This window comes from Mastomys coucha, unplaced genomic scaffold, assembly GCF_008632895.1.
Source record: "Mastomys coucha isolate ucsf_1 unplaced genomic scaffold, UCSF_Mcou_1 pScaffold6, whole genome shotgun sequence".
NCBI classification, from domain to species: Eukaryota; Metazoa; Chordata; class Mammalia; order Rodentia; family Muridae; genus Mastomys; species Mastomys coucha.
The window spans coordinates 127,025,112-127,036,526 of record NW_022196912.1 but is presented as its reverse complement, the minus strand read 5'-3'; the positions used below and the strand labels follow the sequence as shown (position 1 = coordinate 127,036,526).

Genomic DNA, 11,415 nt, shown 5'->3' with positions numbered 1-11,415 from the left:
GGAGCCCCAAGTCTACTCCAGTTGAGAGACGTGGATCTGGGTTCGAGGGGCTGGGATTATGAGGAAGACAGGGGCCTCAAGGGTGGAAGAGGGAGAGGAAAGTGAGCTTCTACCCTTCACCCATACAGCTCTTTCAGGTCCTCTGCAGGTCCGGTTGGACACGAAAGATAACCACACCCCTCCCATTAAGAAGCTAATACCGACCTCGGCTTCTTCTACTCCATACTGTGGCCACCTCAAGTGCTGTGGCTGCCACCTACTGAGATTCCAGAATCACCCAATAACATACACTCTACACAACAGACCACTTACGGGGCTCACCAATAGCCCATCAGGCTTGTTCCTGCAGTGTAGGTGCCAAAGATGAACGCAGGCTAGGCCAGGGCACTGCTGAGACCTTTGTGGCCTTGTTACATCCAAACGGTCTTGAATGACCAGTGGCACAGGGAAGGCAAAGCTGAGAGCTGCCTGGCTCTACAAGGGTTTCCAGAAAGCCCATTCTACTGTCACCCTCACATCCCATTAGAGCACCAAGTCACCCAAGACATTCCTGGTCAGGGAAAAGGAGAAAGGTGTCTGGGTCCAGGCTGAGCAGCTGCAGAACTCACTCACCCACAAGGGTGCACTTATGGGGACAGGGTGGGGTTGCAGGAAGTGAAAATGGAATAGGCAAGAAATCAGCACAACTCCCCCAAAGCAGCTCAAAAAGGGAACCAAATCAGCTCCCACTGATTCACCCTCTGAACTGCGGCCAGACCCACCTACTCCATGTTCCTGCTGACCCTGACAGCCAGGGCCTCACCCCAGGCCAGAACCACTACAGAACCAAGCTACAGGAACTTTAAGGACCCTGAAGTTGGATGTAGGCCTGAACTTGTTCCCCTCCCAACCCCCGAAAGGATAGTGGGCACCACTGCCTGCAGCAACAAGAAAAGCAGGGCGCTGCATTAGGCCTGGGGTTGAGACTCCCACTGCAGTGCCCCTCCATCACACACCGGTAGACAAAGACACAGGTCTTCCAAAGATCAGGTTTATTAAAGACACAGAGGGCTCCCGAGAGCCCTGCTGTCTGGGGGGTAAGGCCTGGCACGTGCCTCGGCGGGTAGGGAGAGTCTCCACAACCTGTAAGAAGAAAGAGAGACATGTGAGTGCAGTTTTGTTGTTTATAAGAGTTGACTCCATCCTGTAGACTAGTGGACCGGGTGGGACTGGAGATGGGGCTATACCTCGGTCTACTTGAAAGTGTGGCTCTCAGCCCCACCTCGCCCAAAACCTGCAAAAGATAAAAAGAGGATAAAATAAAATAGAAAAAAAAAATAAGGATACCAACATATTGGGGAGGGAGGCCAGCACTTACAGGCTGTTAAGGAAGAGGTCCAACAACATACCTTTGGGCCCAAACATGGCCGAGTAGCAGGGATGATTGCAGTAGGGCTTCCCTTCATGCTACAAGGGAAAGAACAGGAGGGGTTACCTTCATCCCAGCTCCTATGACTCCTCCCTCTGCCCCCTGGTGGCCCCTTACCTCAGCGTGACCCCCAGAGGTCAGTGTCTTTCCACACTTCTCACACTTCAGGCAGGGGCGATGCCAGTCCTTGCCTAGTGATGTCACTCGCTCAGCTGCAGAAGCACAGACCCACTGTGAGTCTCTGGAGTCCCTGCAAACCCTCTTCGGCTGCATAGACACCTACACTTCATTCTCTCAATGTGACAGCCCATCCTGGGTCCCCAGACTGCCACTGTGCTCCAGATAAGGGGCAACTATAGTACTCTCAAGCCAATCCTACCTCACAAACCAGAAGGGTCGCCTTGTTGGTAGGATATTTTATTTTAGGTTGTTTTTGTTTTGAGACAGGATTTTTTTGTAGCCCTGGCTGTCCTGGAACTCACTCTGTAGACCAGGCTGATCTTGAACTCACAAAGATGCTCTTGGCTCTGCCTCCCCGGACTAAAGTGCTGGGACTAAAGGCATGGACCACCCAGCCACCCAACCCGGCTCATTGGTGGGACACTTTCAAGTGCCACCTCAGGGATATGATCCCCGAGAACTGGAGAGGAGGAAGCCTTCAGACTTGGGAGTGGGGGAGAACAGGTCTGGAGGACCTAAGGCTAGGTCGACCCAATTAAAGTCCTCTGACCTCTGCACTGAACCGGGGCACACCCTTCTCAGCGGGGACAAGGGGACCTCTTATTCATGCACTTTCTCGTAGGAGCCCTACGTAGGGTGCGCAAACAGCAAGAAAACGAGCACCCGAGATCTTAGGCCCCGGACGTGGTTTTGGGCGTCTGTTTCTACTTAGCATTGGGAGGGGGGCCCCCCAGTCCCGCGTTCCTCCCTATCCAGCAGAAACCCCGCCCAGGGCGCACAGACAGAAGGTGGGAGAGACAGCAGGATCCAGAGGCCAGGGTCATGGAGAACGGGCGACCCAGAAGCATGGGAGTCATGGAGACCTGGAGACCCAAAGGCAAGGAAGCCAGAAGACCGACCCAGAAACGTAAGACCAAGAGTGGGCACAGATGTCGGTTCCCTTTAACACCAAATTGTCCCACCCTCAAGCCGCGGGCAAGTTTTATGGGTTCGATCCCAGGCGATGCTCCGGAGTCTAGACACTCCGGTCCACCTGAACAGCCCAGCACGGTCCGCCTCTGGACCACCCTTCCGCGTAACTCCTGCGGTACGCCCGCGGGCATGTGGAGAGAGGCTGGGATACCCAAGCGAACTCACCGAAATACACCTCCTTGTCGCACTTGGGGCACTTCGGCATGGCGATACCTGATCCTGCACGAGTGGCTGCAGCTAGAAGGAAGTAGGTTGTAGGCTCTGGACTGGGTGGCGCCCGCCTGGTCTGCGCTTTTTTCAGGGACCCCGTGGCCCTGCCCTTTAAGGCCCCGCCCCCGCCCCACCCCCTCAGTCCGGGATTTGGACCCCTGGGAATTCTGATCCAGGCCGACTGGCCAAGAATGGTCATCTGGTCCATGCTCGCCTCCGTCAAGATAAACTGGCCAAGGGCCATGCAGGGGTTCTGAGTCTTCCGGGGACCCTCTAAGAAGCCCAGCTGCTCCTGCCGACCCAGGCCCCGCCCCCTGCCTGGGGCAGGGCAAGCCTCCCGTCCTGAATAGGGGACGTTGGGTCCTCCCCTCGGACGAAGCGCCCTATCTAGCCTAGCATCTTGCACCTGCGAGAACTCGCTGGAGACCGGGTGGGCACAGGAAACTTCTAAAGTGCAGATAAAGCTAGATGTGGTGTGACTGCTCGTCCTACTAAAACTGGTGAGGCCAATCTGGTCTCTAGGGTGAGACCCTGCTTCAAAACACACACACACACACACACACACACACACACACACACACACACTAAAATAAAGCGCAGAGAGACACAAATTAGCATTCAAGGATTCTGCACGTATTTTGACGCTTCTCCGGAAAGAGTTGAGGACATTCAGAGTCTCAGCCTTGTAGCCCAACTCCTCCCAGCCTTTCCCAGATCTAACTCACGCTGATGCCAGGAGGTCCACCCTAGCCAGCCACATGTGAACACCCTGACCTTTGCCAGCTGACTGGACTGCAGCCACAACTTCACCGGGGAAATCAGAAGAGGGGACTCCCATCCAGAAAAGCCCTTCCTGCCACAGAAACAACAGAATCTAAGCTTGAGGACCTAGCAACTTGAGGTTGGGGAGAGGGGCACTCCCAGGCTGCTTCCCGACGCTTTTAGGCACAGCTGAGGATGAGTGTTTCTTATCTCTGGGAGAAGTGCCCAGAGCTCATCGGTCCAAGTCCACTGCCCAGCTAAGGAGGAGGCTGAGTTGCAGTTGGTACCAGGTAGAGAACAGAGTAAGCCTACAGTAAATATGGAGGGCTGGAGGGCTTCTACTGGCCTGAGTATCAGAGTAGTTTGTAGCCTCAGCGGGGGTTGGGGCTCTGGTCATTACCTAGCAAGCTGACAATGCAGCTGCTGATAGCTGGACACTCAGCTCTCACGGTTCAGCCCTAACTGAACCTCTTGTCCACACCTACCCATTATCTGTCTCCAGGCCTGGCTCTGGGCAAGGATCAGTCACCTGCCGGGGTGGGAATCAGAACTCTCAAGAAGGGATTAGTGTTGTATCATGGGTCAGGGACTACCCACAGTTGCAAACGCAACCCCCTGGAACACTACCTTCCTCCCAGGGACCCTAACTTGAGGGTACAGTTCTGTCCCAAACTGGAACTCCACGAGTGCCCAGCTCTACAAAGACACTCTGAAGCCCTTTACCAGCTTGGGGCTCCAGAGCAAGGGTGAACATTGGCCCTACAAGGATAGACTCCCATCGTCTAGCCTACCATTACCTAAGACCCACCTAGAGGCCTGGGTTGGCACCCCAAGTGGTTTCTGGACTTAAGGCCACCAGCCTACGCCCCCCCTCCAGCCACTTCTTGTAGTCTTTCAATCTTTCTGTTTAAAAGAAGTCATATTTCTATAGCTCCTGACTTAGTCTACAAAGGAGAGAGGAGAGGGGAGGCACATCCTGCGGGTAGAGGTTCTGGAAGCGGAGATCTGAGCAAAGTAGCCCTTGGTGATATAAGGAGAGGCCAGAGAGGCCCAGAACCATCTGGAAGAGTAGTGTCTCTCCACCAGATTCCCAGGGCCTGGCCACACACAAAGCACACTACCTCACTGTCCTCGGAGGAAGCCAACTAAGGCCTGCCAGGGGTGTGCACTGGGTGGAGGCACAAGGCACCTGGCAGACAGCCTCCTCTGTGTGTGTGTGTGTGTGTGTGTGTGTGTGTGTGTGTGTGTACCAGAGGCTGCATGCTTGGATGCACATGCATATTCTGGGGCCTGCAGGCATACCTGTGGGGCAAATATCCTTTGGGGTGGCTCTACGGTCCTATGTGTGGTCTCTCTCAAAGCAAATAGCTATGTTTCTATTTATCTGCACTCAGGGATTCTGTTTTGTTTTGTTTTGTTTTTTTCCTGATAGGTTTCACTGTGTAGCCCTGGCTGTTTTGGAACTCACTATGTAGACCAGGCTGGCCTCAAACTCAGAGATCTGCCTACTTCTCGTTCCTGAGTGCTGGGATTAAAGCTGTATGCCACCACTACCTAGCTAATACCCTAGGAGTTCTTGACAGACTCTTCCTAGCTCTCACCCAAGAGACATGTGTGAAGACAGGAGGGTCAATAACCTTGTCCATGTTCCTTCCATCCATTGCCCCACCCTAGAGTTAGCTCCTTCTCCCATCCCTGAATTCTAGCCCCACCCTACACTGGGGAACCCTTCCCCCATCCCCAAGCCTTCCCTACTGTTGTTTCCTGTTGCCATGGTCATGGGAGGGGCACCAAGGCAGGGGCCGAGAGCTGATACCTTCTTTGTTGGTACACAGCAGTTTTTTCCAGACATTCCATTCAGACGTATCCACTTAGAAACACAAAGACATACACAAGCCACAGCACGGCCTCACAGGCCTGTGATGGGCTAGAGCCATGCCAGAGACTGAGGCTATGGACCCTGATCTACAGAGTCAGACCTTGTCAAGAAATAAAGAAAAGGAAGGGAGGAAGGAAAGGAGGGAGGGAGGGAGGGAGAGAGGAAGGGAGGGAGGAAGGAAGGGAGGGAGGGAAAGAAAAGGAAAAAGCCAGGGATGGGGATGAAGAGCTAAGGTAACACCATCTTTCTTTACTTAGCTCACAACCCTTTACTCCCTCAAAAGTCACATCTGCCTTGGTAACACATGAGCCTGTTCTTGGCCTGAGAGCTCTTTCTCAGTACTTGGAAGTGGAAGCAAGAGAATTCAAAGCTAGTCTAAGCTACATAGATCATTCATTTAAGGCCAGCCTGGGCTAAATGAGACTGACTCAAAAAGTAACAAGAACAATGGGGGGGGGGGGCTCTTCCAAAGCTTCCACAGTGTCTGCCAATGCCCCGCCCCCGCTGCCATTGCTTCTAGTCAGACTCTAGCCTTAGCCCTCAACTCTCTTGGCCCAGGCTCAGCTGGTGCCAAAGCCCTGCCAGCTTCCTGAGGCCCAGCTCTACGCTCTCACCTGCCTCCTACCCCAGGCTATTCCTGGAGGAGGACAACTGACCCGGACTCCTAGGCCAAGTGAAGGCCTGGTGTGCCGTGCACAAGCACTCAGAGGGCACACGGTGATCTCTCCACTGCTTGTACCAGGACAGCATAGAGGCTATGGGGGATGGGGAGGCTGCAGAACCATGACCTATCTACTCAAGCCTTCTCTGTACACACCCATGCGCCCTCCACTGGCTGGGATACCACACCCTGAAGCCAGCCAGAGAAGGCAGGGCTGAGCCCCGTGGGCTGGTGACCACTGAGGAATCTCAGTACCCACTCCCACTAGGAAAGCTCAGCTCCTCAGGGAAGGGCCTCTGCAGTGTTGCAAAAAACGACTTTTATCTACTGGCTCTGCCGGTACCTGCCTGAGGGTGGAGTCACGTGCAGAGATGTCCACCCAAGGGTTGGAGGTCATCTGAGCTGCCCTATGTCCTCTGCTCTCCGGTGCATATGCTGCCAGCATACACTTTAGAGAACATGCTGAGCCTAGACACACACAACACAGGCCTCCCTAGGGCTCACCCTCCTCCTCCCCCCCTCAGACCAGTGGAAGACATTTACAAGTTCCCAGGGCCTATTTTCAGCAGCTGTCTCCAGGGACCACCGTCTGGCCCTAGGAGTGGGTCTGCTGGGATGGTTGACCACAGTCAGAAGGGATAGAACACTGCTTCCCAGACAGGTCCCTCTGCCCTTCAGGCCTTATACCTCAGGCTTAGGCAGACAGCAATTAGATTCCTCCTTTTCCAGAAGTAGCGCGTCATAGCCAGGAAGGGGGCAGTAGAGGGAGACAGGGCTTCTTAGCCACCCTTCTCTCAGTAGGACTGCACTCCCCACGAGGACCTATAATCTGGCCAGATGGGTACCCTGCACCCTGCCTTCCTTGAGGCCTGCCCCGTGCCCAGTGACTGTTTCCTGGAACCAAAGCCCAGGAATTCCATTCTCTCCAAACCAGCAGCTGATGGCCTGGAGCCCAACCCCGCAGCCAGTCTGGCCTGGGAAAAAGGGCTGCCCACACCTGGCACCCTGGGCTCTGGCCAGCCCGAACTGCACCCACTCAATAGCCAGAGCACTAGCACATGGTGATCCTTTTGACACCATACCCACAGGCTTCATTCAGCCAGCAGCCAGTGAGCAGGGCCAGTCATGTCAGATCTAGAGATAAACGGATCTGCAGGCAGCCTGGAGCATGAGAAAGACCCCGGCAGAAGGGTTCCCAGGACCCATGCAGGAGTAGCAAAGCTGGGCAGGAGGGGGATGATCTAAGATTAAGGTAAGTGGGGAGAAGGAGCCGTAGCCTGGGCACCCCAAAAAGAAGTCCCCCTGAGTAGTCTGGTAAGCAGAGAGCTTAGGAAGGCCTGGTTGGAGAGCGCGGCAAGGCTAGAGAGGTGGGTGGTGGACGTGTGGTAGGGCGGATCAGGAGAACTCCTGCATCTAAACTGTGCAGAACAGCCTGGGCTGAGTCTCCTTGTGAGGTTCTGGATTTGGAATGGGGTGAGGTGGTTTGTTGGCATCGAGAGTCATCTCTGAGTCTAGGTGTTTATTTGGGAGATAGAAAAGCTCAGGGCACTCTCCCAGAAGGGTGGACGCCAGACAAAGGCTTCTATTCTCTCCTCCATCTTGGGTGCATCGGAAGCTGGTGCCACTGACGCGACCTGGCAATGCGGCGGCGGACACCGCCTGGCAACAAGACCCAGACAAACAGTCGCAGCACCGCCGCGTTTCCACGACAACTCCTTGGAAACAAACACCAAGCAACGTCATCTTCCTCTGCAGGAAAAGGTCAGATCCTGCCCCGCCCCTTCGATGTACAGCAAAGCTGGCCGCAGGGCAGGGATGGATCTGCCCTGGGAAGACCCTTGCCCTTCGGGCCCAACCAGGGGAATCCCCTTCTCGTCTTCAAAGGTTCCGCCCGGGATCGAGGGCCCGCCCCTTCGATTCCTTCAGGCTGAGCTGGTAGAAGTCTTTCTGCTCCGAGGGCTGACTATTCATCAGTCCCCTCTACAGTCCCACGCACCGCCAACCAAGAAGAGCTAGAGCTGCCCAGCTCAATCCAAAATGTGCAGCCAAGAAGCGGCGTCTTGGTTAGAGAGGAGTCCTAAAGCCCAGTACCTGTTGGCGAGGACCTCCCTTGGCGGGGTGAAGAGAGGGGCAGACACCGGACTCTACTACCGCCAGGGACATGACTTTGTGCGTGACAGTAGCCCCAGACACGGTGACACAAGTGTCAGTGGCCTACAGGGCTGGACAAGAAGCCAGGGACAAACCTGAAAAGCCTTCTTGCCCCGTGGCAGTGACCAGATCTAGGAGCCACTTGCCCCAGACGCAACTTGAATTGAAACTTGAATTGAAGGGAGCAGGACTAGCTGAGGCAGATCAGACGAGGTTCCCCCAAGCGCCACTGAAATGCAGGGGTGCCTTCTAGTGGGCATTCCGGGAAAAGCAAGTAAAGGAAAGACACGCCCACTGCGAGAAGCAGGTTCCAGTCCCAGAATCTTGGCCACTTGAGGAGACGTGGCTCACTGCCTCACACAAACCCAGTACCTAGACTCTTGCTTAACTGACTGTCCATATTCTGTTACTGGACCATACACTAGAGACAAGTCAGGGTGGTCAAAGGCTTTGTCATGTGAACATAACAGGAAACCGCCATAGTAGAACCTGGACAGACTGGAGTCTAACAGCAGTCTTAAACCCCCCCCCCCCCCCCCCCCGTGGACTTCTCCGCCCAGAACTAGGTTGTGCTCCACTTCAGGTTCCATCCAGTTCTCACCAGCTCCACATGCTCTGCACAGGACCTTTCTGCCCCCCACCCCCAGGCCTCATTACATGGCTCCTGCTCTTCTCATTGGACCTCACACCCTTGTGAGGTGTTCCTCTGTGCTCATCACAGGTATACACCTCACCTCTACATGCTTCATAGCTGTGTCCTCAAAGGATTCCATCTGTCTATCATCTGGACCCCTTTCCTTCTCACCTCAGCCCGGTGCAGCCCCGCCACCTCCCGCTGCTTCCCACATATTTTAGTGTCGGCACTGATGCCTAAATCAGCCTCCCCAGTTCAGAAATGTTTTTGGACTACATCCCTACCAATACTGGGCCCAGGGATACAAGGGGATGTCTGGACACAGTCCAGGACACAGTCTTGGGTTTACATGCTCCACCCCACCACACACACACATACAAAACACTGGGTCCTGCAATCCTCAAACCAAACTATTTATTGACAGCAAAAGTCTCCATAGCTGTGAACCATGTGAAGGTAAGTAGGGAGTAGTGTGGGAACCAGCAGAGGGCTCCTTGCAGGGGTGCTGTCACCCTGGGAATGCTGTGAGCTCATGGCCAGCACCGGCAAGCAGAGCATAAATAATACTGGTGGGCAGGTGTGGGCAAAGGGATATCATAGGACAGCCACCTTGGAGAGCTATCAGGGACATGGGGACACAGGGACAGAGAGAATGCTGGACACAGGACCCATGGGGCTATGGAGGCACATAGAAAGTAAACCGTGGGCAACACAGAACATGCCAAGGTGACAAAGGGGGCTGAAATTCTGGGACTACCCAGACTTTCTCCTCCACCACTTAGGTCCTGGATTTGCAGGCGAGACACGCTGAGGCAGGACTAGGCAACAGGTCACTTTGCCTCAGGGTCAAACAGGGGACCCCGAGGACAGCATCTGCAGAGCTAAGGCTGAACTGTGCCTTCCGGGTCCTTGTCGTAGATGTAGCTGCCCACAGCACCAGTGTTCACGCCTGTGGAGAAAAGTGCCCGGGGTGGCTGAGCAGGAACAAACAGGGATTTGAGGAGGGAAAGAGGTCCTCACCTCCTCCACCCCAACTCTACTCACCTTTGGGTCCAAAGAGTATTCCATAGCAAGGCTTGTGGCAGTAGGGCTGGCCATCGTGCTGTGGGCAGTGGAGAGAGAGCTGAGCACAGACCTCCTCCCTTCCTTTACCTTCCCAGATACGCTGAGACCTTCATGATGTGCTAGTCAGCTCCCTGAGGACTCTCTGGCTTCAAAGGTCATGAGCAGGCCTACTCACTTTGATAGGAATAGCAGAGCCCCAGGGAGTAACTGCAGACTCTGCCCTCTAGTGGCCAGAGGGCAGTACAATTAGCCTAAGGCAACCCCACTTCAGGGAGTGGCAGAATTCCTGAATCCTTACTCTGTGCTCTTCCTCCCAGTCCCCTCCTACATCCGAACTGCACCCCTTACCTCAGCATGCCCGCCTGGGGTCAGTGTCTTGGAGCAGCGCTCACAGCGCAGGCAGGGCCGGTGCCAGTCCTTGCCCAGGGAGGTCACCTTTTCAGCTGGGAGGGAGGGAGAAGAGTGGTGGTAACCCCAAGCCGAGGCACAACGTCCTGTTCCCCGAGTCAGGGGCTGGGGAGTCACTTACCGAAGTACACTCTCTTGTTGCATCGAGGACACATGTTGGGCTCCCCAGTGAACGTAGTGACACTAGAGGCTGGAGGGGTGAAACTGAGTCAGGGTGGACCTTGGCCACCCATATCCAACTCCCACCCCAGAGCCTGTCCTACCTTTGCTGGGACCCTTGGGGGGCCCGCTGGTCTTCCGCTCCTCAGTTCGTACCAAAGGGACCTCGATGGGGCCAGTGACCTGAGGGGCCTCGGTTGAAGGCTTCTCGTAGATGTAGGAACCAGCGCCTCCAATATTCACTCCTGCAGATGGCAGGCATGCCAGGAGATTAATGGTTGGAGGCCCTGACCCCACCCATCTCACACAGAGCTTCTCCCAGAGCTGCTTCATGGCTTTCAGGGTAGGAGGGGCACAGAGAAGGAAAGAGCAGATGGAGCCCCAGCATACACAGGAGCTGTCCCAGGTCTGAGGCCTGGCTAGGACCCTGCTTACTTTACCTTTGGGTCCAAACAGTGTGGCATAACAGGGCTTGTGGCAGAAGGGCTTCCCATCATGCTCAGCATGGCCGCCGGGGGTCAGTGTCTTGTTGCAGCGCTCACACTTGAGACAGAACTTGTGCCAGTCCTTGCCCAGGGAGCTCACCTTCTCGGCTGTAGAGAGAAGGAAGTCAAAGCATGCATGCCTGTTTCTCTTCTTCTTGCAGTCCAGAAGTTTCCAGGCCCCACATCCCTGCATTTCACACTTCCTGGCAGATGTCAAGCTCCACTCCCACCCCACCCATGGTGACTCTGAGATTAGGCTACTGTTTACAGAGACTCCCTCAGCCATCCTGGAGCCCTTTGTCCTTGTTCATCCCAAAGTCATCTCAGCCCATGCACTTGGTTTATTTAACCCCTCAGTGTCTGCTTACTGCACCTATTTATACCTATTCCTCAAAATCCCCGCCTCACCCTCATGGTGTGTCTCCTCACATCTCTCCCCCC

At 55.0% G+C, this 11,415-nt stretch overlaps 2 protein-coding genes and 1 long non-coding RNA gene across 4 annotated transcripts in view; all 3 read right to left on the bottom strand.

The window, feature by feature from the left end:
• Positions 1–1,014: 1,014 nt before the first annotated feature.
• Crip1 (cysteine rich protein 1) lies at positions 1,015–2,866 on the bottom strand. The gene is made up of 5 exons (XM_031357799.1): positions 2,726–2,866; positions 1,526–1,620; positions 1,389–1,446; positions 1,227–1,273; positions 1,015–1,122 (listed from the first exon to the last, which is right to left on the bottom strand). Exons 1-4 carry the CDS (start codon positions 2,763–2,765, stop codon positions 1,233–1,235), a joined length of 234 nt encoding a protein of 77 aa, XP_031213659.1. The 5' UTR covers positions 2,766–2,866; the 3' UTR covers positions 1,015–1,122; positions 1,227–1,232.
• A 4,710-nt stretch (positions 2,867–7,576) lies between these two features.
• LOC116081164 lies at positions 7,577–8,196 on the bottom strand. The gene is made up of 2 exons (XR_004114728.1): positions 8,164–8,196; positions 7,577–7,787 (listed from the first exon to the last, which is right to left on the bottom strand). It is a non-coding gene; the product is annotated as an uncharacterized LOC116081164 (long non-coding RNA).
• A 1,053-nt stretch (positions 8,197–9,249) lies between these two features.
• Positions 9,250–11,415, bottom strand: part of Crip2 (cysteine rich protein 2) — a 5,178-nt gene continuing 3,012 nt past the window's right edge. For both annotated transcript variants that reach the window (XM_031357798.1, XM_031357797.1), the window contains exons 2-7: positions 10,930–11,082; positions 10,594–10,734; positions 10,452–10,520; positions 10,271–10,365; positions 9,902–9,959; positions 9,250–9,806 (exon numbers count right to left, since the gene is read on the bottom strand). In XM_031357798.1, the coding sequence (XP_031213658.1) occupies positions 9,739–9,806; positions 9,902–9,959; positions 10,271–10,365; positions 10,452–10,520; positions 10,594–10,734; positions 10,930–11,082 (584 nt within the window). In that variant the 3' untranslated portion in view covers positions 9,250–9,738. The remainder of the gene's footprint in view (positions 9,807–9,901; positions 9,960–10,270; positions 10,366–10,451; positions 10,521–10,593; positions 10,735–10,929; positions 11,083–11,415) is intronic.